The 24189-nt window shown below is 37.4% G+C and overlaps 1 protein-coding gene across 1 annotated transcript; it reads left to right on the forward strand.

The window, feature by feature from the left end:
* Positions 1 to 222: 222 nt before the first annotated feature.
* Positions 223 to 471, forward strand: LOC130026504 (tubulin alpha chain-like). Its single transcript, XM_056117350.1, has one exon. The coding sequence runs from the start codon at positions 223 to 225 to the stop codon at positions 469 to 471; it is 249 nt and encodes an 82-aa protein (XP_055973325.1).
* The last annotated feature ends 23718 nt before the right edge of the window (positions 472 to 24189 follow it).

The raw sequence follows: 24189 nt of genomic DNA on the forward strand, positions 1-24189 counted from the left end.
GCACAGTCCGGAAAGCAGCCTGGAGTGTGGTGGTTGTTGGGTAGTGGAGATTGGCTGCTGAGGCTGGGCCCCTTGGGGTGTGGTGGGCTCTCACCCACGCCCCTCTGGGGCACCCTGAGTGAAAACAGCCTGGCCCAGAGTCCGCATGGAGTCTGCTTCTCCCCCTGACTCCTTGGTAGTCTGCTAGTGGGAGACTCTCAACTTTGATCCTTTGTCCTCATCATGCGTAAGTGCATCTCCATCCATGTTGGCCAGGCTGGTGTCCAGATTGGCAATGCCTGCTGGGAGCTCTACTGCCTGGAACATGGCATCCTGTCCGATGGTCAGATGCCCAGTGAGAAGATCATTGGGGGAGGAGACGACTCCTTCAACACCTTCTCCAGTGAAACAGGCCCTGGCAAGCATGTGCCCAGGGCAGTGTTTGTACACTTGGAGTCCACAGTCATTGATGAAATTCACATTGGCACCTAGCGCCAGTTCTTCCACCCTGAGCAACTCACACATAAAAAAACCAAAAATCCCAAAATCCACTGGCTACAGAAAATGACCCTAACCTTAAATCTAAACCTAAATCTGGCCATCAGCCTTGCAAAAGTGCCAGTAATAATCAGAATTTTAGGTGGAGGTGACTCAGTTTAGCCTCCGAAATGCTTTTCTGAGTAATATTGTAGGCAAATGCAAAGAACACTCTTCAAAGCCAGGAGAGCACCTGACATTCTCTTTGGAAGACTCTGACTGGAGCAGTCATAAAATGCAATCAATTACCATGTCCTTTATCTCTAGGGAATGGAATTTAAGAAAATTATTTTCCTGAGGGAACATAGAGTCATCATTTGTGATGAATGAAAGTTTGGAAGGCTAACTTTCACATTAGGAGATATTCTCAAGACATACACTTCCAGTTCTAGACTCTAAGCTCTACTGTTACCAGACAAGGGAACACCAAGGGAAGGTAGTTCAGTACCAAGGGGGTGGAGGGCTTGGGACTTGTCATATAGCATGTTTGACTGACAGTTGACATTCAGATTACTAGTCCCCAAGTCCCTTTAGCTCATCCATCCTTTGAGGATGACAATAGTAATTCTTAGCCAGTGGGTGAGCAGTGGACTACTTTAAAAATTAAAGTGTCCTGGTACTTCAAACTCCATAAAAAATTTGAAAAAAATTGCACCAGGATAAAGCCAGACTAGATGTTGTTTCTCTTCCAGTTTCATCCCCAAATGCTTCCTTCCTTCCTTATAACTTTCTATTGAAAAACATTATCAATATTCCTGATGACGTTCTGTCCTTTCACTCTTCTTCCAGAACACAATTTTCCTCGTGAATTCTAAAGTTTACATTTTACATGAAATGTTTCATATCAAGGGCTGGAGCAATAGCACAGCCTTGTGCTCAGCCAACCCGGCCAAACCGAGTTCGATTCCTCCGCCCCTCTCAGAGAACCCGGCAAGCTACCGAGAATATCTCGCCTGCACGGCAAAGCCTGGCAAGTTACCCATGACATATTCAATATGCCAAATACAGTAACAACAAGTCTCAAAATGGAGATGTTACTGGGCCTGCTCGAGCAAATCGATGAACAACAGGAGAACCGTGACAGATTTCACATCAGCTTCATCGTAATCTCCTCTAAAATATATCAGAATTTGTGAACAAAATTTTTTCCCCTACAACTAGCTAGTTTCAATGCTAAAACATTCTGAAGGGTCAACAAAAACTGGCTTTTCCACTGCCTTTCTGCCCTGGACTTCAGAGACTGGGAATGTAAGGGCTAGATGTTGTCCCAGAGCCAAACTTTGGCGAGAACTGCTTGATACACTCAAGGATCTCAAAAAAGTTCTATTGAACTAATTTTATAGGTTTTTGCCCTATAACTTAACCCGAAAGATGCCAAGACTTTACGATAAATGGTTACCTTGGAAACTCAGGGAAACCCAGGATAAACCTCAAGTATGAAGTCATTGTTTAGAATGTCCCTGGCTTACTCCTTTCTAATTCAGAATGAGCACTTTTGCGCAGACTTGTCTGTTGCTGAGGAGCACACCCTAAACTGTCAGGCTTAATAAAGAAATGAAAAGTCAAATGGTTTTAGAGGAGAACCAGCAAATTGGTATTAGATCTGGTTTTGATCTTCATCAAATTGCCTCAGTTTGCTTGAATACTATGCTAAATAGAATAGAAGCCTCATCTTTCCATGCATACTTACTCTCAATCTTATTATTTTGCATTGCCATATTTTAAATGTGTTACATGCTGGACCCAGTTTTGTTCTAGGAATTGTTCTACAACACACACACACACACACACACACAAAAGAAACAGTAAAGGAATTCTGATAAGTGTTTTTTATATATTTTATCATTCTTTGTATATTTTTGTAGACAATGCTTAGTTTCTTTTGAATTTTTATTCATTATGAAAAAACTCTGGGATTTTTAATAGTTTTTTATTTTACTTATATGTTTTTCAAAAATGAAGCGGTAATAGACTTGGTTGGGTTTATGTTAACAGTTTTGCATTTATTTTTAGCAAATCTATTCATAGTTCTTCTTTTCCCCTTTCTTCCTTTTTCTTCCCTTAAGATTAATTAAATATTATTATTATTATTATTATTTTGTTTGGAGCCATGGCTGATGGTGCCTCAGGTTCACCCCTGTGCTCAGGGATTACTTTTGTAGTGGTTGGGAACCCATATGTTGCATGAGAATTTGGACCAGGGTTATGGCTTGTGAAAGTGACTAACTTCTATGCTTTTCTTTTCAGTTCTCTTCCTTTTATTTTATGGTCACTATTATTTAAGAATCTTGTTTTCTATATGTAATTGTTTTAAGTTTTTGTGGTGACTATGTTTATAGTATTAATTTTTAGTTTTTCACAACATTTTAAATATATACCATTTTTTTCTATGGGAATCCATTTTAATTTTTCTAATTCTGTCCTGTGGCCAATGTGTCAATTCATGTTGAAACTTCATAGTACATTGTTATTATTTTCCCTTTAAACATTTATCCTGAATCAAGACTATGGTTTAGGGGTAGAGCATATGCCTTGCATGTGTGAAGTCCTGAGTTCAATCTCTAACACCCCAAAACAAAGCAAAATAAAACATTTATGCTATAAATGGTATGATACCTTGTTTCTTTTTTTGACTTGTCTCTTAAGCACTGCATAAATGAAACTATTATAAATATTTATCTCTTACTGGTCCTGGTGTACCTCACTTCTTTATGAAGATTCAAGTTTCTATCTGCTATCATTGTCCTTCCTCTGAGGAACTGTCTTTAGTAAATGCCCTCATGAAAATCTAAAAATTAGTTTTCTCTTGATTTTTCTTTTTATGAAATTGTCTTAATCTTTTCTTAATTTTTGACGAGCTGTATCTTGCTCTGTTTTGTTTGAATACTCAACTCCACAGTGCAGCCTGACAATTCAGTGTTTCTGCCTGGAGTTGCAGTGCTGGGAGCTGCCAGAACTGCAGCCTGTGAGTGCCTAGGGGATGAAAAGGTGTAGGTCATTCTGGGCATTCAGCTAGGAGTCTCATACAGGCTGAGCTGGGACTCTGCCACTGTCACCATGTCCGTAGACTCTTTCCTTTAATTGTGAAAGATGCTTTTGGTAGATTTAAAATTTTAAGTTAATGAGGTTTCCACCCCCACTCTTTTGCCCTGTCCCTTACAGATTTGTAAAGGAGTTCCATTAGATTTCTGATCCTAGTTCTACTTAAATGATTTGTTTTCATAAACTTTTTGCTTTTGCTTTTGCTTTGTTGGTCATGTGTCCTGATGAAGCTTCTGAATCTTTTTTTGAAGGAAGCATATTTCTTTCTTTGAGTTCATTAGGTAAGATTTATATTTCTTCACATTCTTCTAAGATTCTTTTTCTGACATTTTCCCTGTCCTCCCAAAAATCATTTTCTTGTTAGACTTCTTGCTATTGTTGCATAAATAATTTATTACTTTTGTTCTGATTTTGTCCCTTTCATGGTTCATTTAATTATTTTATTACTTTGAAATCTTCAGTTTAAGTAACATTTTTCTTTAGATTCTCTAATTGTTATTTTTTTCATTTTTATGTGATTTTATAGAAATCCCATTGGGTTTATTCACTTAAATTTCGAATCTGCTTATATTTTCTGAAAACCCTTAAGTATAATTTTAAAGCTTTTAAAATATCTTTTATTGTAATTTCATCTTCTTTAATCTGTTGTTTTGTTTCTGTTGAAAGTTATCTTTATAGGTCATATCTTTATAGGTCATAGGTCAAATTAAGTCATATTTTCCTAATTCTTTTTTTTCCTAATTCTTAAAATGTCTAATTTTTTTGCTCACTAAATATAATACTTTTATTCATGTACTTTCAAAAAAAAGCAGAATTTCATCTCTTATTTTTATAAGAGTAGTCATTAATTCAGTTTATAAATACATATCTATAGCACTGTCTTCCCTTGTTCATCGATTTGCTTGAACAGGCACCAGTAACGTCTCCGTTATGAGACTTGTTACTTTTTTTGGCATATTGAATATGCCACGGGGAGCTTGCCAGGTTCTCCGTGTGGGCGGGATACTCTCGGTAGCTTGCGGGGTTCTCCAAGAGGGAGAGAGGAATTGATCCCCGGGTCGGCCACATGCAAGGCAAATGCCCTACCCACTGTGCTATCACTCCAGTCCATGTACATAAAGGTAAAGGTAAAGGTCAAGGCCCTCCAGTTGTTCGTTGATTTGCTCGAGCGGGCCCAGTAACGTCTCCATTGGAGACTTTGTTGTTACTGTGTTTGGCATATCGAATACATCACGGGTGGCTTGCCAGGCTCTGCCGTGCGGGCGAGATACTCTCGGTAGCTTGCCGGGCTTTCCAAGAGGGGCGGAGAAATCGAACTGGGGTCGGCCATGTTGGCTGCGTGCAAGGCAAACGCCCTACCACTGTGCTACTGCTCCAGCCCATGTACATATCTATCTATAATCTATAATCTCTTGCTATTTACCAGTTGGTGAGCATTTTGATTATTTCTGCTATTATAAATAATGGCACAGTAAACATCATTGTGCATGTATCTCTTTGAATTCAACCATCTTTTAAAATAGTTTGGTAGGTAAAGTTGTTCCTTTATGTACAATTATAAGGAAAAGAGACAAATTAGTTTATGAATATACTATCAATAATTTTTCAAAAAGACTGCAATATCTAGGCCATGGTGTAACAACACTGAAATAATTTTAGGGTAACTAAAATTATGTTCTCAAAAATAATTGTATAAAATAATTTTATAAATATTTTATTATAAATTTTTTCTTAAAATTTTTCTTATTCATGTTTATTTTCTTCATGTCAATAGTCTCTTTTTTTCCTCCTTTTCTATCTCAGTGTCACTTTGATAGTTAACTGAATAAATATGGCTACTATAATGAATGAAATTGGCATCTCTTCTTGGAATTAAACTGTTATTCTGTCACTTTTAGAGCATTGAATTTAGAATGTTAAGTTGAATTTGGCAAAGTGATGTTTGTAGAAAAAGGCATTTCCAGAGTGTAAAGATGCTCCCTAACCCCTACACAATACATACACACACCTCTGGGTTTCTTTTGGGCTGGATGAATCAACCAAAAGAGCAGCTGACAGGTTAGCAAAGAAATGTCCAATCTAGTAATGTGTATGAGGATCTACAATGATTATGTACATCCCATAAGTTCAGGAGAAAGGCTTATGTTCTAAAACAATGAATGAATTTAAGGGCCCAGAGCACTGGAGAGAGGGAAAAGAGGTTAGGGAATAGAAGAAAGGGAGGTTCTTCCAGGAGTTACAATTGTTTCCCTTTCCCTTACATAAAGGGAAACAATTGTAACTCCATGAAGGACAACCATGCGAGCAAGCTGGTTCTGAAGAGGAGCAAGCTGGTTCTGAAGAGGATTGAGCACGATCAACCATATCCACATGATAACCAAGCACATTGAGGCTTCTCTGGAGTTTAAGATGCTTCTCTGTCTAACGTTCATTGATTTAAAGAAGGCCTTTGATTCTGTTGAGACGGAAGCGGTCATCAAAGCCCTAGCCAAACAGGGCATTCAAACTCAATCCATCAGGATCCTCCATGAGCTGCATTACGGATTCACTACCAGGATCTCACCATTCTACTAGGAAGTGATCATCAATGTCAATAGAGGGGTTCAGCAGAGTGATACCATTTCATCGAAACTCTTCAGTGCCACCCTTGAGAACATCATACGATGACTGGAATGGGAAGGAATGGCAGTGAAGATAGACGGTCGGCAACTACACCATCTCCACTTTGCTGATGATATCATTCTAATAACACCAAACATTACAAAGCAGCACAAATGTTGGCTGACTTCAACCATGAGTGTGGAAAAGTCGGACTCCAGCTGAATCTCATGAAGACAATGTTTATGAGAAACGGTCTCATTTCTGACGCTCCATTCACTCTCAATGGAACGACCATCTCCGAATGCAACAGTTATGTGTACCTAGGTCAAGAACTCAACATGATGAATGACCTGGCACCTGAGTTGCACAGGAGAAAGAGAGAGACTTGGAACGCCTTCAAGAGCATCAAAGAAATTGTTAAGAGGACGAAGAACCTTTGGCTCCGGGCACATCTCTTCGATTCCACTGTTCTTCCTGCATTAACATATGCCTCAGAGACCTGGGCCCTACGCAAACAGGATGAGAACGCTATTCAGGTCTCCCAAAGAAGGCTTTGAATGTTTGGAATATCACGTTTCACTCAAATGAGAGAAAGAATCCGGAGTTCCGACATCCGTCGACGATCAAGAATCAGTGATGCTGTCTCGTTTGCCAAGGCGTCGAAAATCAGATGGGCTGGACAGTTAACGAGATTTGCAGACGACCTCTGGACTAGAGCCATTACCAAATGGATTCCATAGGATGTCAAAAGATTGAGTGGCCACCCACCAACAAGATAGTCAGACTTTTTTGTCAAGACCCTGAATGAACGGTTTGAGGCTCTTCATGTTCCTAGAACGAGCAGACACCACTGGGCTACACTAGCAAGCGACAGAAATGAATGGAGGCATTACTGGTGCCCGCTCAAGGAAATCGATGAGTAACCAGATGTCAAGTGATCAAGTAATGTAAGGGATAGCATAATGACTTATAGTTAGCATCCTTGTATTTCATTGTTCTCAATTAATTATAGGATGATCAGTCTTGAGTATATTCATGATATTACATAAACCACCTATTGGCTTTGAATTTTAAAAACCACTTAGTTGTTCTTAAATTTAGTAGTTAGATGTAACTGGGAACATTTTGTTGAAAAGAATATATTTTCAAAGGAAATTATGATTATTTCATTTCTGCTTGTCATCATCAGTAAAAACTTTAAACTTTTGAGATAATTTAGAAATTTATTGATGTAAAACTGACCTGCAATTTTATGTGGTCAAAACCTATTTAAGGGTAGACAATTGTGATTCTTCAAACTGAATCATTTCATTCTGGTAAAAGTAAAGGCCCTCCCGTTGATCGTCGATTTGCTCGAGCGGGCCCAGTAATGTCTCCATTGGAGACTTTGTTGTTACTGTGTCTGGCATATCGAATACTCTCGGTAGCTTGCAGGGCTCTCCGAGAGGGGCGGAGGAATCGAACTCGGGTCGGCCATGTTGGCCGCTTGTAAGGCGAACGCCCTACCCGCTGTGTTATCGCTCCAGCCACCACTCGAGCATTTCATTCTGATTTTTCATTAATCACAAACTTTATTTCTTTATTTTTACTGATGAATCAAATGAAGGTGAGTTGAGGTTGAATGCCTAGCACCCTCCTCCATGTCAAAAAGGAAGTGGCAAAAGGCTCTGAGATCATTATGGGCCAATTGTTTTTAATTCCACAACTGACTACCTATGTGACCTTAGTTAAGTCATTTAATCTCTCATGTCTTTAGCTTCCTGATTTGGGTCCAATCATGAAATAACACATAAAAAATAAATGAAATTAGACATGCATAGAATCTAAAGAAGTTTTGAAATATCTTAAGACACTTAAAATAGCAAAGTTATTACACAAATTTTACTTAATAAGCATGTATTATTTGTGTTGTGTAGATACCATGTTAGTACTGGAGATATAATTTTTGCGTAGCAGAATAATGACCTCCAGATTTATTCTGATTCTAATTTCCAGAACCTTACATGCCTCATGTGCAAAGGAAACTTAGCTACTGTTACTGAATTCAGACTCTTGAGATGGAGATATCCTGCACTACCCAAGTTAGCTCAGTGTGAGTACAGATGAACTTTGCAAGTACAGGAAGGTGCTGGGACAACCAGGGTCATAAAAGGTGATGTGCCAATTGAAGCAGAGGTTGAAGTAAAGTTGAAAAAAAGGAATGCAGGCTACTTGTAGAAGGGAGAATAAGCAACGGACAATTTCTCACGGAGTGACAAAGAGAAACACATTTTTCTCATATATTTGAGTTTCTGATCCCCATTTAAATCCCTGACCTTCCATATGGTAGCAAAATAGATTAGGTTTGCTTTGATCCTTTAAGTTTGTGACTAGCAACAATGGGAAATAGATTTATTTTAAAGATACAGTTATTATCTTTAAGGATACTGTTATTATTGGTTACCATATTCAATTAGTCAATGTTAACCATTCTTAATTCAGTACACTTTGTACTACATTAATATTTCTCAATTTTCAGGCATTCGTTTATCATCATCACAATTTTAATTTTACAGTAGCACTTCTATAACACCAGGATTGTTATTTGGGGATTAGTTATGGATAATTAACCAAATGCTTAGTGCTGCATGATTTCCATCTCTTCTAAGGAAATATACCATAAATTTGATATAATGATGGTATGGTCTTTGAGCATGCATTAAGCTACATCCATAGCGATTAAAACTTTTCTTTTACAACCCCTGTTCCCAGCCCCTCAGTGATACCTATTAGAAATTTGGGGCACTTAGTCATGTTAATTTAACATTTTACAGGATTTCCTTTTTTTTTTTTTTTTAGCTTTGTGCTGGGAACTGTTACTGGGTTAACTGGCCTCAGCATTATTACTGACCAGCAGAGGTGCAATGGTGGAAAAACGCCAGGAACCTGGTTCCTTTCTGATCTGTGATGTTATTAGGCATTAGTATTTAATAAATTCTCTGGAGAGCTTGTAGGTATGTGTAATTTGGAAATGGAGCCTAGTGCCTTGAACTGTTTTGAATACGCCCTCCAGGCAGCCCCGCTCTCTGCTTCTAGTACTTTTCTTGAATGAAGAGCATTTGGGGGGAAAAACTTTTAAAAAGAGATATTATGTCAGCATACAAACTCCTGGAATTTGGTGTTGATTTGGATAAACTTGCCAGGTTTTTTGCATGTCTTAAATAAAATAACGGGCTAGAAACTGGGGAAAACACAGCTCAATAGAAAAAGTAAGTGATGTAAATCCTCTCCAAATTTTCTGAAGTTGTAGAAATGAGTTGGAACAGCAAGTAGAAGAGTATAGATTGCAACTTCAGCAATTATGCAGCTGATCAGAACAAGCCTAACATAATTTGGCATGTCTTTGAGGCTGTAGCTTTCTTACTATCCCCTTCCATAGGGGGTAAAACATTTTTGGAATGATCTCTCAATTACAAATGCCACATTTGTGTTTCCACCTTAGGAACATAGGCTTCTCTTTTTTGTCAATCTTAATGACATTCTATAGAGATCCAGTGAGAAGGATATTATATATCCCAATAATTCTTTCCTTGTTGGTTCGGTTTAGCTTATAATAAGACTAGAACTAAATCTTGGATTATATGCATGACTATCCCACATATTCACGATGTCCTCTGTATCAAACTCCAAACTTTTGTGATTCTCCTTTAATTTAGCAATAAAATGACAATGGTGATGGAGTAAAATTGTTCTGTGAATAAAGAGCAAAGATCCAATTTGGGAATTGTTGGGTGCTCTCTTCCCAGTATACTGTTGCTTTGAAAAACCATGTTCCTTAGCCTCTCTAAGAACAGGTACCCTGATTAGTATGTAACTCCTCTTCTCTAACAGAAATAGGGAAGAGTCGAGAAATGTCATCAGAGCCTATTGTTCCCATCTTAAAATCTTTGGGAAGTTTCATATTTTCACTTTGAATCAACTTCAGATGGACTTACTGCTGTAACTTTATTTCTCTTTGGTATATGCTATTTTTAGACATGCTGGGTCCTGCTCTTTCCCTGAACATACCAGGAGCATTTCCTGGCCTTGAGAATTTATGCTTGCTGTCATGAGAATGCTCTTCCTCCTGCAGTGCTGGCTCTCTGCTCCATTTTAAGAATGAACTTAAACCTTCTTTAAACCTAATTTAACAGTATACTCTTGTTGCACAATTATCACAGTAACCTCAATGTTCCCTCATATAGCTGATAAGAAACTATGATTTACCTACACATCAATTTGATGACCTCCTATTGTGTTAGTAAAATGTAAGCTCCATGAGGCCAGGAAACAATTGCTCTCTAGAATTCAAGAACAAAGCTTAATGACGCATGCTTTCATTTTGGCAAAACAAAACAAAAACCAAACAAAACAAAAACAGAAAACCCTTCTCTATGGGGCTTGTTTTAGGGCCATAAAGCCAAGGTGCAAGTAAGTTGAACAGGATATTTGAAATATTACATGGATTTCTATTCAGAAGAATGTAGTCCTCCAGGAAATGTAGCCAACATTTTATATAGTATCTATGTTCTCTTAATCCAGTCCAGAAGCAGACTTGTAGTTTGGCCTTTCTGTATTGAGTTTGAACAGAGTGAAACATGCCCCTGTTTGCTGAAATGGGCTGCTGGGTGAACAAGTAAATGCTCCCTAATCCAAGAGCTTGTATCTCCCACTGACCTTTCTTCCCACCAGATCAATTTAACATTTGATTACATGACTCTCTGGGAAGTTCTATCTTCTTTGCCTTACTCACCAACTTGGACTGAATATGCCTAAATCTGTTGTTAGTCTTGTAGAGGATTACCAACTTACTACTACTTGCTGAACAGAATGCTTATGAGAGATTGTTTAAAATAAAAGCAATTGATTATAGCACTCATGAGTTAAAAATTTAATGCAGTATGTACCTAAGCACTATTCTGAGGTATTTTTAATGTATTAGTGTATTCATATTGGCTCTCTGGGTCCTGATACCCCTTTCAAGAACTAAGTTACAATTATTTCCTGTATTTTACAGTGAAAAACTTAGTTATTGAAGAGCTGAAGAACTCATCAGTGACAGAGATGGGACATGAGCCTAGTCAGTCTGGCTGGAGGGCCTCTACGCTTAGCCATTCAGCTATAAATATTGCAGTTCCTTAATATAGATCTTCTCAGCCTATTGTTATGTTTCCCTGAGCCAGCTGATCTGATTATATATTTAATTATTCATTCCATATGTAACTATTCTGTAGAGCAATTAATATATTCAAAAAAAGTAAAAGCTGCTCTCTGTTTGTCATTATACCTAATTTTGTGTACATCTTTCCTAACCAGTCCTTAGGTACTTACATGTACCTGTATATTGATAAAACTGCAAAGTGGCAAAATACATTCTTTAAAGTTGTACATAGTAATACCATGCAAGTAATTTTAATTTATTGGAAGTGGGGATGTTCCACACTAAGCAGTGTTCAGGACTCAATCCTGTGCTCAGGAATTAGTCTTTGTAGGGCTCAGAGGATGATATGGGGTGTCAGGGATTGAACCCAGCTCAGTGGCATGCAAAGCAAGTGCCCTATCTAATGCACTCTCTCTAGCTTTCTCTCTGACGTCTAAAAACATTTAGATGGTGTTTCCAGTCACACGACTGAAATTCTGCCAGGACACAGAAATAGGGCTACACCTAGAGATGAAATTCTGAGACCTTCTCTATCACTTGGCAAACAGGTCCTGCTCTGCTCTTGGGCCTGGGGTCAACTTCTATTCCAGGTACAGTCAAGCACAGTGCTTAGGATCCAGGATGCGCAATGAGTGCAGTCTTCTATATCTGTCCCTCTTATGACTCATTTCACTCAGCATGATACTCTCCATGTCCATCCATTTATAAGCAAATATACTTAAGCTCAGTACTTAAGCTTAGTCTGAGTAAACTACTTTAAGAATCACTAATTTTTTAAATTATTTTAAGGCTGAGTCAAGAAAACCTCTGCTAATATTCAAGTGGAATCTATGATCTATTCTAACCATCCAAAACAGGTGGAGTTGTGCTGACATAGGAGACATTCCCTCCCTTAGTAGACTAAGAACTTGTATTTTGTGTTTATAGGGCTAATAAATTCAAGGTGGACATGGGATGAAACATGTAATAAAGACATAATGTACAATGTAGGAGAATTTTGTTTTTCACTATAAATAAATCTTGGGCAACTGATTCAAGTGCACTATGATAAATGTAATGGTCTTGTTAGTTACCTGTAGATATTTGAATGTGACACTACATATTTTATAAAGGAGCAGTTTACAAGCTGAATTATTGGACTAAAGATCACTTATAATCTAGCATTCCATGGAATCTAGCACTTAAACAAAATTTTCAAGCCTTTATACAGATCGTTCTCCATTTTAATCACAAGCTATTTATATATACAAGCATCTTACAACTATCAAATCTATCCCAGTGTCCTCACAACACATATGGTCCCACATAACTTTGTAATGAAGGGCAATGTTGTAGGAGAGAGTCGTGGTGGAAGTATTCTCATTTGTTTTCCCAGGAGGGTGGAATGTATGTAACATTATTATGAGACCACATGTGCTTCAGTGACTTGGCACATGGCAGCTGGCTTACAGGTGCTTGGCAAGTAGTGCTAGGACAGCTTCTTTCCCTGTTTATTTCTAATATCATGTGCATGAAATTATTTTAATGTGTTTTTTGTGCTGGGGTAGATACTACAGGCATTCCCTTTAAGCTCAACAGTTTGTCTTTCAGTGTGGTTTCCGGAAACAAATGGCAGACAGTCCTATTTGCTCTCTTAAGGGCATCTTTTGTTGTGTGTCTTGTTTGGGATGGTTAGCTGAAGAAACTCTTTACTTTCTCTGCCAAAACTTAAGACAAGAGCATTAAAGCAGACCCAAAACTTATCTTGACAAAAACAAGCTCAGCAATCGAAGACCTAGAAAGATTCACCCCTGAGCAAGTGGGTCAAAAAAGATTAGAAATTACTTATCAAACAAAGAGACAGTTATACATATTCTTTAGTTGTATTATTTTTATTTCAAAAATTCTCTGAGATCTTACATTATTTTATTTCGCTTGTCTTCTTGTTGCCATGATGTGATGTGAGTGCATGTGAAGAGGCATTGCACATACTTGGTGGTCATGTACTTGAGATTTAATACCATGCAATTACACCAGGGACCAAAATAGTGATATCGGGTTTGAACTTACAGCCTCACATTTGTAGGACAAGCACTTTGGCACTCAGCAATCCCCTGGGCCCCTTAATAGCTTTCATTTATTTTGATTTGTGGGGCCACACCCAGCAGTGCTCAAGGTGACTTGAGGCTTTGTGCTTGGGTTCATACAAGACCGGAAATTGAACATGGCCCTCCTGCATGCAGAGCATGTTCTCAGCCCCTTGAGCTTTCTCTCCAACCCATCTGTGTTTTAATCCAGAAATATACCAGTGTTTTATTTTCAGTCAGATACATGCAGGTTTTTTTTTAATTTTTAATTTTTTTTCAGCCGGAGTGCAATTATTTGCAGGAAAGAGCACTGTTTGTAATGATGCAGTCCAGAGTTAAATATTAGGGACAGAAAAGGTATTTTCCTTGCTTTAATGTCTCACTGTGCTGGAAGAAATGTATCTACTCAAAGAGCATGTCTACCTAAGGGCTGTTCATTAAGCACATAAAGTGAAGAGAGTGGGGAGAGAAAAATAGCCACCCATACAACTGTGTTGAAATGAAATTATTCTTCGTTAGATTCTGACCATTCCTTATTGTGCATTCTCATTCAATGATGTAAAGTCATTCGGGTGTGGGAAGCCATACCATGAAGCACAGGAAATAGCCTAAATCATTGGAAATGTTTTAAGGTTAAATAAATGGAGAAATGACTGTACCTAAAGTTACCAAACACTTCAGAGTAATTTTTATTGCCAGATACTTGTTGTCAGTGTTATTTAAAATAAAATAAAGCACAACCAAGGTGTGCAACATTAGCCTATTCATGTAAAACATGACTTTAAAGAAGCTTCCATAAGTTCACTTATTCTCACAGTCTCAAATTTATAGGGCGGGGGCAGTTAGACAGCCCCAAGGGAATTTATTAGTTCTGCTTGTGACTGGAATTTCTGAATAGATGATAACAAACAAGATTTTAGAGGCGTTCACAAAATACTGTTGTCTTTAATGTGAATAATAAACGCATGTCTCACGTGCTTTTGGTTGAAATATTATACCAATTTCACCTATTTTCAGAGAAGGGGAATGCAGGAAAATCATGGGCTGTTGATTTTGTTGACAAGATTTTGTCTTCTTTTTTTTTTGTTTTTATTTAGGGGGTGGGTCACCCCCGGCGATGCATAGGAGTTACTCCTGGTTCAGAAATTGCTCCTGTCGGTGCTTGGGGGACCATATGGGATGCTGGGAATCGAACCTAGGTCAGCTGCGTGCAAGGCAAATGCCCTGCCTGCTGTACTATTGCTCCAGCCCCGACAAGATTTTGTTTTCAAATCAAAATAAAGTGTGAAGCTCACTGACTGAGAGTACTTGAGAAACTGCACTGTTTTATGACAGAAGTAAGCAGCATGCTGTGTGCCTAAAACTGGGAATTTGAATAGAATCCTCACAATCACTAGCTAATGATAGCATAAGTCTGGGAAATGCAGTTACTTGACTTGTTTGATTTCCTTCTTTGCAATCTTCTACATTTAAGAGCTTTATATTCAAAGATTTAGGCAGGATACCACTGTAGCACTGTCCTCCTGTTCATCGATTTGCTCAAGCAGGCACCAATAATGTCTCCATTGTGAGAGTTCTTGTTACTGTGTTTGGCATATTGAATATCACACGGGTAGCTTACCATACTCTACCAAGTGGATGGGATACTCTTGGTAGCTTGCTGGGCTCTCCAAGAGGGATGGAGGAATCAAACCCGGGTCAGCCGTGTGCAAAGCAAACTTGCCCTACCCGGTGACTATTGCTCCAGCCCTTTGTTGATATAAGCCAGCAAAATAAGCTTTTACAAAGTTGTTGAAACCTAAGGTGATCAGATGTCACCATATTTTGTTCAAGCTAGTATCTTCTTATCAGACATGGGGATAGGCTGCCTAAGTGACACACTTCTTTCTGATATCAAACAGTTAATCATATGATCTTACATTTTCCTGCCTCCTCTGCTTTGATAATCCTATTTCTTTTGTAAACTGCAAAAAGATCTGACTGCAAAATGGTCTTGTAGTGCAAACTGCTATTCACTGGCTTTATTTCCCCACATTCTAGCTTATAGTCAGGCCACGCAGGCAGGATAGGCAAAGAAATTAATTTCAAGATAGATATTGCTTTTAGAAAAGGTACTGAGCTAGTAGTATTCTATACATGTCATTATTACGGTTTAGAGCACATATGTTATTAAAAGTATTATTTATGTTTGTATTTGTACCATTAGTCAAGTAGATCATGAATGGCTTTGTAGCATGTACAATTCTCTATTCCCAAGAGCTAGCAGATTGACTATAACAACAGCTTCTAAATTCATAAGTGCTGAATAACAATAAATAACAAAAGATAACTATAATGGTAAAATATGTTACTTTGTCCACTCATTACTAACGTGCTTTACTTTTTGTAAATTAAACTATTTAAATAATACTTACATATTATACAATTTACTTTTTTCAGGGTCAGAGAGATAGTAGTGTGGGGAAGGAACTTGCCTTACATATGGCTCACTTGGGCTCATTCCTCAGCACCACACTTATTCCCTGAGCCCTGTCAGGCATGATCCCTGAGCACAGAACCAGGAGTAAGCTCTGTGTATAGTCAGGCATGTCCCCAAACAAAAACAGTTTCCTTTTTCAAAATGAACTACTCAGTGGTTTTTAGTATATTCACAATATTGTGGAAGCATCATCGTTCTAATTCTAGAATATTTTCATCATCACAAAATAAAACTACCTATTAACTTTCATTTTTCATATGTTTCTCTCGTAAATCCTAGTAGCCAACAATTAACTTTCTGCCTCTGTGTATGTGCCTATTCTGGACATTTCATATAATTAGAATCATATGGAATGAAGTTTCTGTGTATGGTTCCATTCAGTTAGTATGTTTTAAAGGTGTACTCCTATGCTACCATAATTTGATACTTAATTGTTTTTTATGACTGAATAATATATAAGTTGCATGGATATACCACATTATGGTATATTGCAATGATTTATGGAATGATATATATGGAATGATCCATTCATCATTCCACTGACTTGGTGATTATGAATAAAGCTACCGTAAATATTTGTGTTTTTGGTTTTTGGTTTACATGTTAATTGGGTATGTATTTGGAATAGAATTACTGAGTCTTTAAAATCTCTGATGAGCTGTCAAGCTGCTTCAAAGTAATTTTACCATTTCACACATTCAATTTGCATAAAGTTTCAAATTATTTCACATAATTTCCAGTACTTATTATTTTAATAGTCATTAAAATACTTATTTTAAATTTTAGATATCACAGTATATGTTAAATTTTTTCTTTATTGTAGTGGCTCATAATATTGAATGTATTTTAATATTTTTATTACATACTGACTATACATGTTATTTAGAAAAATGCTTGTTAAAATCATTTACCTATTTTAAGTTTGGGCTTTCTTTTAATTGTTTAGCTCTGAGAGTTCTTTATATGCACTGAGTACTTGTTCCTTATTAGATATATTATTTTTAAAATATTTTATTCCAAGGTAAAGGTAAAGGCCCTCCCGTTGATCGTCGATTTGTTCGAGCGGGCCCAGTAACGTCTCCATTGGATACTTTGTTGTTACTGTGTCTGGCATATTGAATACTCTCGGTAGCTTGCCGGGCTCTCCGAGAGGGGCGGAGGAATCGAACTCGGGTTGGCCATGTTGGCCGCTTGTAAGGCGAACGCCCTACCCGCTGTGCTATCGCTCCAGCCCAATATGTAGGTTATTTTTATTTTCAAATTTATGTATAAATATATTTATTTAAATTGGGAAAAATCAAAATACAGGTACAACCCTGACTACTTTTATTTCCCATTATTATCCTCTTCTTTCATTGAGCTCAAGCAACACTGACCTGGCTATGTTTCGATTATGTAGTCCAGGACCTTGACACCTAGTTTTCCCTTTAACTGGAAAAATTATACCCTTTATCTTATATTTCCCCTTTCCTCATTTTATTGAGGTTTCTGCTTAAATCTATCTTCTCTAGCAGCCTTTCCTTTATGTTTTTTTCTAATTTAAAATAGCCAACCCTGTCCCCTCTCTCCCATCACTATTTTCAATGTTCTTAATACCCTTAGCTTTATTATAGGAGCAGTTTCCTTTCTATATATTTGTTTGTGTATTTATATATTTTAACTGTTAGACTATAAGTTTCATCAAAACAAGAATTTTAAATGGTCATTGCACAAACCTCAGATCATATAACAGTATTTGGCATACCCAAGTAGGCACTTTAGTATGCACTTGAATAAAAATGCCTTTATTCAATTAAGAATGTAGGGAAATATTTGATAAATTTATATTGAATCTGAATTGAAATTGCTATATATTCCAATAAAATACTGTTCATGGCTCCTGTTTTTAAAAATCAAAAACAACAAACAAAAGACAGGGATTGAGAAAGGCAAAGGCACAGTGTATTTTGAGGGTCATTTGTGCTCTCAAATTAATGGTGTTTTAGAAATGTTAAAGACTATTAAAACTATACTAATGGTATCATGGGCACTTTTATTATTATTATTATTATTATTATTATTATTATTGCTGATGTACAGTTGGAGTGGTTAAACTTCCAAGACAAAATGTTGTTGTTTTCATGATATCTTTTTTGTTTGGCAAAGTAGAGTTTATTTTAATAATTCAAATACTGAAATCTAAATTCTAGCCCTGATCAAGACAGACATGAAAATAGGGCTATGATGAGACCAGGTCCAGGTCAAATGCAAACTGTTTTACTAATCAATGTTAAATAGAACTAGAAATATATCCCAAATATAAATGACATGGAAAATGGAGTTGTTCGGAATTCATTTCATAGTTTAGAATCTGGATAGATCACAAGGTCAAAGTTTCATCACAACAAATAGATGCCATTACAATGAAGTTTGAGATGTTGGAAAGGTTTTCCTGGTTTAAAAAAGGACTTAAGTGATCCAATATGTATCAATTTTTAAGGCCAAATATCCAGGTTTACAATTATAGCTCACATGTGGAGACAGAGTTGTCCACTTTCTTTCTTCACACAATGGAACTTATTTTGAAGAACATTGGTAAATAGTTTCCTCTAGGCTATTATTTGTTCACCGAACACAGAATATACCATAATGTTTACAATGAAAGTCAATACAAAATGGTCACTGTCACTGTTACTCTCCTCCCGTTGTTCATCGATTTGCTAGAGCAGGCCCAGTAACATTGTGAGACTTGTTACTGTGTTTGGCATATCAAATACATCACGGGGAACGCGGGGAGCTTGCCAGGCTTTGCCGTGCGGATGAGATACTCTCAGTCGCTTGCCGGGCTCTCCGAGAGGGGTGGAGGAATCGAACTTGGGTCGGTCATGTTGGCTGTGTGCAAGACAAACGCCCTATCTGCTGTGCTATGGTGTTCTCTCTCTCTCTCTCTCTCTCTCTCTCTCTCTCTCTCTCTCTCTCTCTCTCTCTCTCTGTCTCCTCTGTCTCTCTCTCTTTCACTACTGTGAGACACACAGTTACAAAATTGTTCACGATTTAGTTTCAGTCATACAGTGTTCCAACACCCTTCTCTTCACCAGTGTACATTTCCCACAAATGTCCCCAGTTTCCCTTCTGCCACCCCCCCAGCCTGCCTGTGTGGCAGGCACTTTCTCTCTCTCTCTCTCTCTCTCTTTCTCTCTCTCTCTCTCTTTCTCTCTCTTCCCCTCCCTTTCTGTCTCCCTCTCTTTCATTTCCTTTTGGGCATTATGGTTTATTATGGTTTGCAATATAAATACTTATCCCTTTACCTACTTTTAGCACTCAGTACTTATCAAGAGTGATCATTTCCAGCTATCAGTCTCGTAGTAGACTTCTCTTTCCTAACTCCCGTCCCTCTCTCCCTTCCCCACTTCCAACCATGGGCCATTCCTCCTGACTCTTGTTTCTGCTGACTTTGGGTATTAATCTCTTAATATGTATTTTTATATCCCACAAATTAGTTCAATCATTCTGTGTCAATCCCTCTCCCTCTGACTCATTTCACTAAGCATGATACTCTGCATGTTAATCCATTTATAAGCAAATGGCTCATTATTCCTGGTGGATGCATAGTATTTCATTGTGTAGATGTACCACAGTCTCTTTATGTTTCTTTATTCAGTTTTCTGTTCTTGGGCACTTGGGTCATTCGAGATTCTGTGTATAGTGCTGCAATAAACAGAAGTGCAAATGACTTTTCTGCAGTGTGTTTTGGGGACTTTTTTCTATACATTATCTAATGTTTCTACATTTTGAAAACTACCTTTTCTGTTTAAATAATCCACTGATTTTTTTCTAAGCACATATTTTTTCTTGTCAATTTGAGACATTTTAAATATTTTAAGTATCTCCTAATTAATTATCCTTGTGAATATGAGAGTTTTTACATATTTTAAATATCTCTCAATTAATTAAAGACTAAAGTAACATAAAATTATTTAAGACAGAAAATGAGCTTCAACTTTCTTCTGTGGTATCTTCAAAATAAAGCATTTAATAATTTATTTAATATTTAAAATAGATATGAAAACATTTACTCATTGAAGTTACCAAAAATATGACTTTGCAGCATCAGTCAAGTGTGGAAGTATGCTATGTATTATAGATCTAATTTAATGGAATGGCATATAAGTATTTTAGCAGGAATATTATGCCTAATTCTTGGGAGATGCCTGTAAATCTTTCTGTAATACAAAGATCTCTCATGACAAAATCAGAGAACCAATTATTATAAACTACTGCGTAGATTACTAATTACTGTTAATCTTGATAGAATTACTTAAGAAGTGTCATTTTTTAGCCCTTTTAATGTCATTGCTGTATGACTATTAGATTGCATATCTTTACCCTGACTAGATTCTGCCTTTGTCCATGGTACATATGGATAGGAATCATGGTCTCTTTTGTATACAAGTGGATTTTGTGCTTAATTGAACAAAAATTATAAATGAAATTTTTATTTGTAGTACACATCACTGTTGTGCCCAGTCCTTTTAAAATCCTAAATTTCATTGAATCATAGAGAATGAATATTTTTATAATTAAAAAATCTATAATGACCAGAAACAGATTCTATTCAAATAACCAATAATACTTTACTAAATGAAGCTATAAAAGGACTTAGAGTATCCACGAACCTTCTAAATTACATTCACATCACAGGACAGTTCCTCTAGGAGAAGAAATAATGACGTGGGCATTCAGGAATTAGCAAGAATAAAAGTTTGCAAAGAGATAACAGAAAGTTGCCAGAAATAATCCATTCACACCATCACAATACCACACATTTTTGGGTGAAAAAAGAATTCTTCATTTTATAGTGCTAAATATAAAAATGCTCTATTTAAGACAGGTAGTTCTACAATCTAATGATAAGATCAAGCTATATTTAGATATGATGCAATAGAGCAGCAGCAATCCACCATGCTCAAACAGAATCATTGGAATTAAACACCTCAGAACTTCAGACTATATCAGTGGTGGGGTAGAAGTTATGTGATATCTTTTAGACAATGATACTGATGCAAATAGAAATCCATAGATTTTCTAAATGTTACAAAGTTCATTCTGAAAATGACAGCAGAACCTAAATTGATACGCTCCCTCAATTTTGCTGGGTCCGCAGTGAAACAACCACTGAACGTCACATGGAAAAAGTAAATATTTCTACCTCTCTTTGGAAAACAGAACAGACTCTCTTTAGGCTGATGTTGTACGAGAAGGAACCTCTGAGTATACTTTTTTTACCGTGCACTTGGAAGACTTTCTTATGGAATTTACTTTTTAATCATTTAAAATGTTAATTTTTAGAATTAAAATGTGAACAGTTGGTCAGTTTTGATTGTTAAAGGGCCACTATCTGCATCTGTGGTTATCCAGACCCTCATCAGCACTCATGGTCACCAGGACCAGATTCACACTGACCTCAGCACAGAGCACTCATTGGTAGTTCTTCTGGAATCAGCGTTAGCTCAAAACCATTCACCAAAGCTTTATCATAAAATGTCCAGCTTTAATTAAAAAGTCTGGTCATTAGTACTGTGTATTAGCTTGCCTTTATCATTCTGCATACCTATTCATTCAATGAATATTTAAATATTCAGCAAATATTCGTGTCAACATGTATAGGTCATTGTTATGTTAGTAATGTTTAAGTCATGTAGAGTCTTTAATCCCTTGTTTTGTACTTGGAAAAGAAATAAGAGTGAACTGAGTTAAAAAAAAAAAAGCCAAAACCAACAATAAAGACTTATCTTATGGACTCCTGGGTAGGAAGAGCGTGATTTTTCTTCATTTATCTCTGTCTTCTAATAAGTAGAACTGTCTTTTAAAATCTGACAATAACTTGTTGACGGTATTTTTTTTTTATTTTTCAGACTAGTTATTAGGATTTATTTTCTTTCTCATAAACAATTTTTAGGTATTTTAGAGGAAAGTTTAGGGCAACCATTTTCAATGATCTCTGTCAGCAATATTTAAATCCACTGTTTTATTGGGCTTTCATAATTTTTGAATTAGGCTAGTTATCAATTTTCTATTTCCCATACTTTCAAAAACATTTTTCTGTCTTGATATAACTTACTTTAGATATCTTCCTGGCCATTGCCTTCCATTACTGTTTTATAGATGTTAACAAAAATGGGGGAAGAGACAGGGCAGACATTATAAAACTTACGATTAAACATTTCTAACATTTCCAAAGTAGGAATAATAGGAACCAACAATAAATGTGTATGGAGAACCTTTCAAGGCTCCTAGCATTTCCCCATGCATTTATAGATGCATTGTAGGGACTTCAGTACCTACTGTGTCTGTCTTGAGTCCTTGAATGGGAGAGAGGAATGTGAGGTCTTACAGAATCTATGGATGAAAGGATTAGAAAACGCATGCTGTATGGGGTGACATGTAATGGGATTCTTGCCAAGTAATAAAACATTTGACTTTCAAGCCAGGCACTGGGCCCAAATCAACTAGCTGAATCCTTCATGGTTCAGATCCTCTTCATTTTCTCTCTAAAACTCCATCTTACTCGTCAACTCTAATGTTTTCCAAACATCAGAAAACTGGAATGTAGTCCCCCAAAGTTAGGGATTTTCTCTGGGCAACTACCCTGATCTTCGAAAGAAAAAGATTTCAGATTTTATACCTTCTCCAAGGAAAGTCCATTTTTTAAAAAATGTAGGAATAATACTATTTATTCAACCATTGATTAAGCTGATTGAATTGGGCATGAACTCCACATTACTTTTTAAAATTTTTTTAATTGAATATCTTGAGATAGACTATTCAAAGCTGTTCATAATTGGGTTTCAGTCATATAATGATCCAGCAACCATCCCTCCACCAGTGTACGTTTCCCACTACCAATCTCCCTCGTTTCCCCACTACCATCCCCCAACTCCTCACCCCCACCCTAGACCCCTCCATGGGAGGCACTTTCCTTCTTGCTCTTTCTCTTCTTTTCCTTTTGTGCATGGTTTGAAATAAAGGTGCTAGGAGGTCATGGTGTTTGTCTAGGGTATTCCATGTTTTTATTGGGATGGTCAGGCTGGAGTAGCTTTTCAATAGGGTGGCAGCTTTGGAATGTGGATGTGACTTTCAGAAATACAGGGAGGTGGTGGGAAGCATCCCATCCTGACCCTAAGAAAGGCTGGAGATGTCAGTCAGAAAACTTGCATACCAGAATTTTCAACAGATTATATCTTTGTGAGGTCTGTCCTGAGGCGGTGGAGTCAGGCCGGGGGTATGACAGCAATTTTGGATTATAGAAGCAAGCGTCTGCCGGTGGCTCTGCTTGAATGAGCACAGGCCAACCCGCCCCCCCACCCTGCCCTCCAATTTACCTGGTCTGTTCAGCTATGCATGTGTCTGAGATTGACTGTGACTTTTGACCTCTTTCTAGATTTATTTATGGGTCTCTGAAATAAGGCCAGTAAAGGAGCTTATATAGCTGAGCTAGAGGTGGTTTGTGGGCATGGCTCCCACATACCTAACTTTTGGCCATTTAATTTCTTGGGAAACTTGGTCCTAAGTTGTTGGGGTTTGGCCAGAGCCACAGAGGCAATTTGGGGATATCAGAAGCCGGAAGGCACCATCAGGCTGCCGATACACTCACTCCATGGGTACAGGTTGACCTGCTGATGGCACCAAACCCCTGAAGTCCATTTTAAACCTTACCAGTAACCTTGGGGAATGCAGATACATTGAGGACAACCTAAACTTTCCCATAATGAATGCAGTGGAATCCCAGATAGTGAATCCTGCTGCTCTCTATTAGGATATTTCATATTAAAGTGAAATACTTGGGAAGGTATTGAAGAATCTAGTATCTGTACTGATTATACAATCAGGTTTTATCCAGAATACCAAAATGAAAGAGATTTTTTTCAGATATGTTAAAGAACAAACATATTAATATTTACAGGTGTTCTATTTGGGGAATATGCACTGCAGTTTGACAGGCTCCTCAGGTGCCAACTGATGCAGTTGGACTAAGGATCATGCTTCAAAAAATACTAAGAAAGTAGACATTAATATATTCACACTTGGAGTGTTTCAGCAAACTTTCTCCTGTAAATTTTAATTTTTAAAAGTTTATCGGGTGTTCTTTGGTGGTGGTGAGGGGGCAACAAATAGACATGCTCAGGGACTGGCTGTTCCTGGCTCTGTGCTTGGAAGTGACTTCTGGCAGTGCTTGGGAGATCTTATGTGGTGCCAGGGATTCAAACTGTGGTAGATGTATGCAATAGAAGTGCCTTCACTATCTTTGGGTTCCAGTAGATGCTTTC

The sequence above is a fragment of the Sorex fumeus genome, unplaced genomic scaffold (assembly GCF_029834395.1).
Source record: "Sorex fumeus unplaced genomic scaffold, SorFum_2.1 ptg000034l, whole genome shotgun sequence".
Lineage (NCBI taxonomy): Eukaryota > Metazoa > Chordata > Mammalia > Eulipotyphla > Soricidae > Sorex > Sorex fumeus.

Excerpts from the sequence above, each read along its gene's own strand:
- LOC130026504 (XM_056117350.1), top strand. The coding sequence starts at position 223 with ATGCGTAAGTGCATCTCCATCCATGTTGGCCAGGCTGGTGTCCAGATT.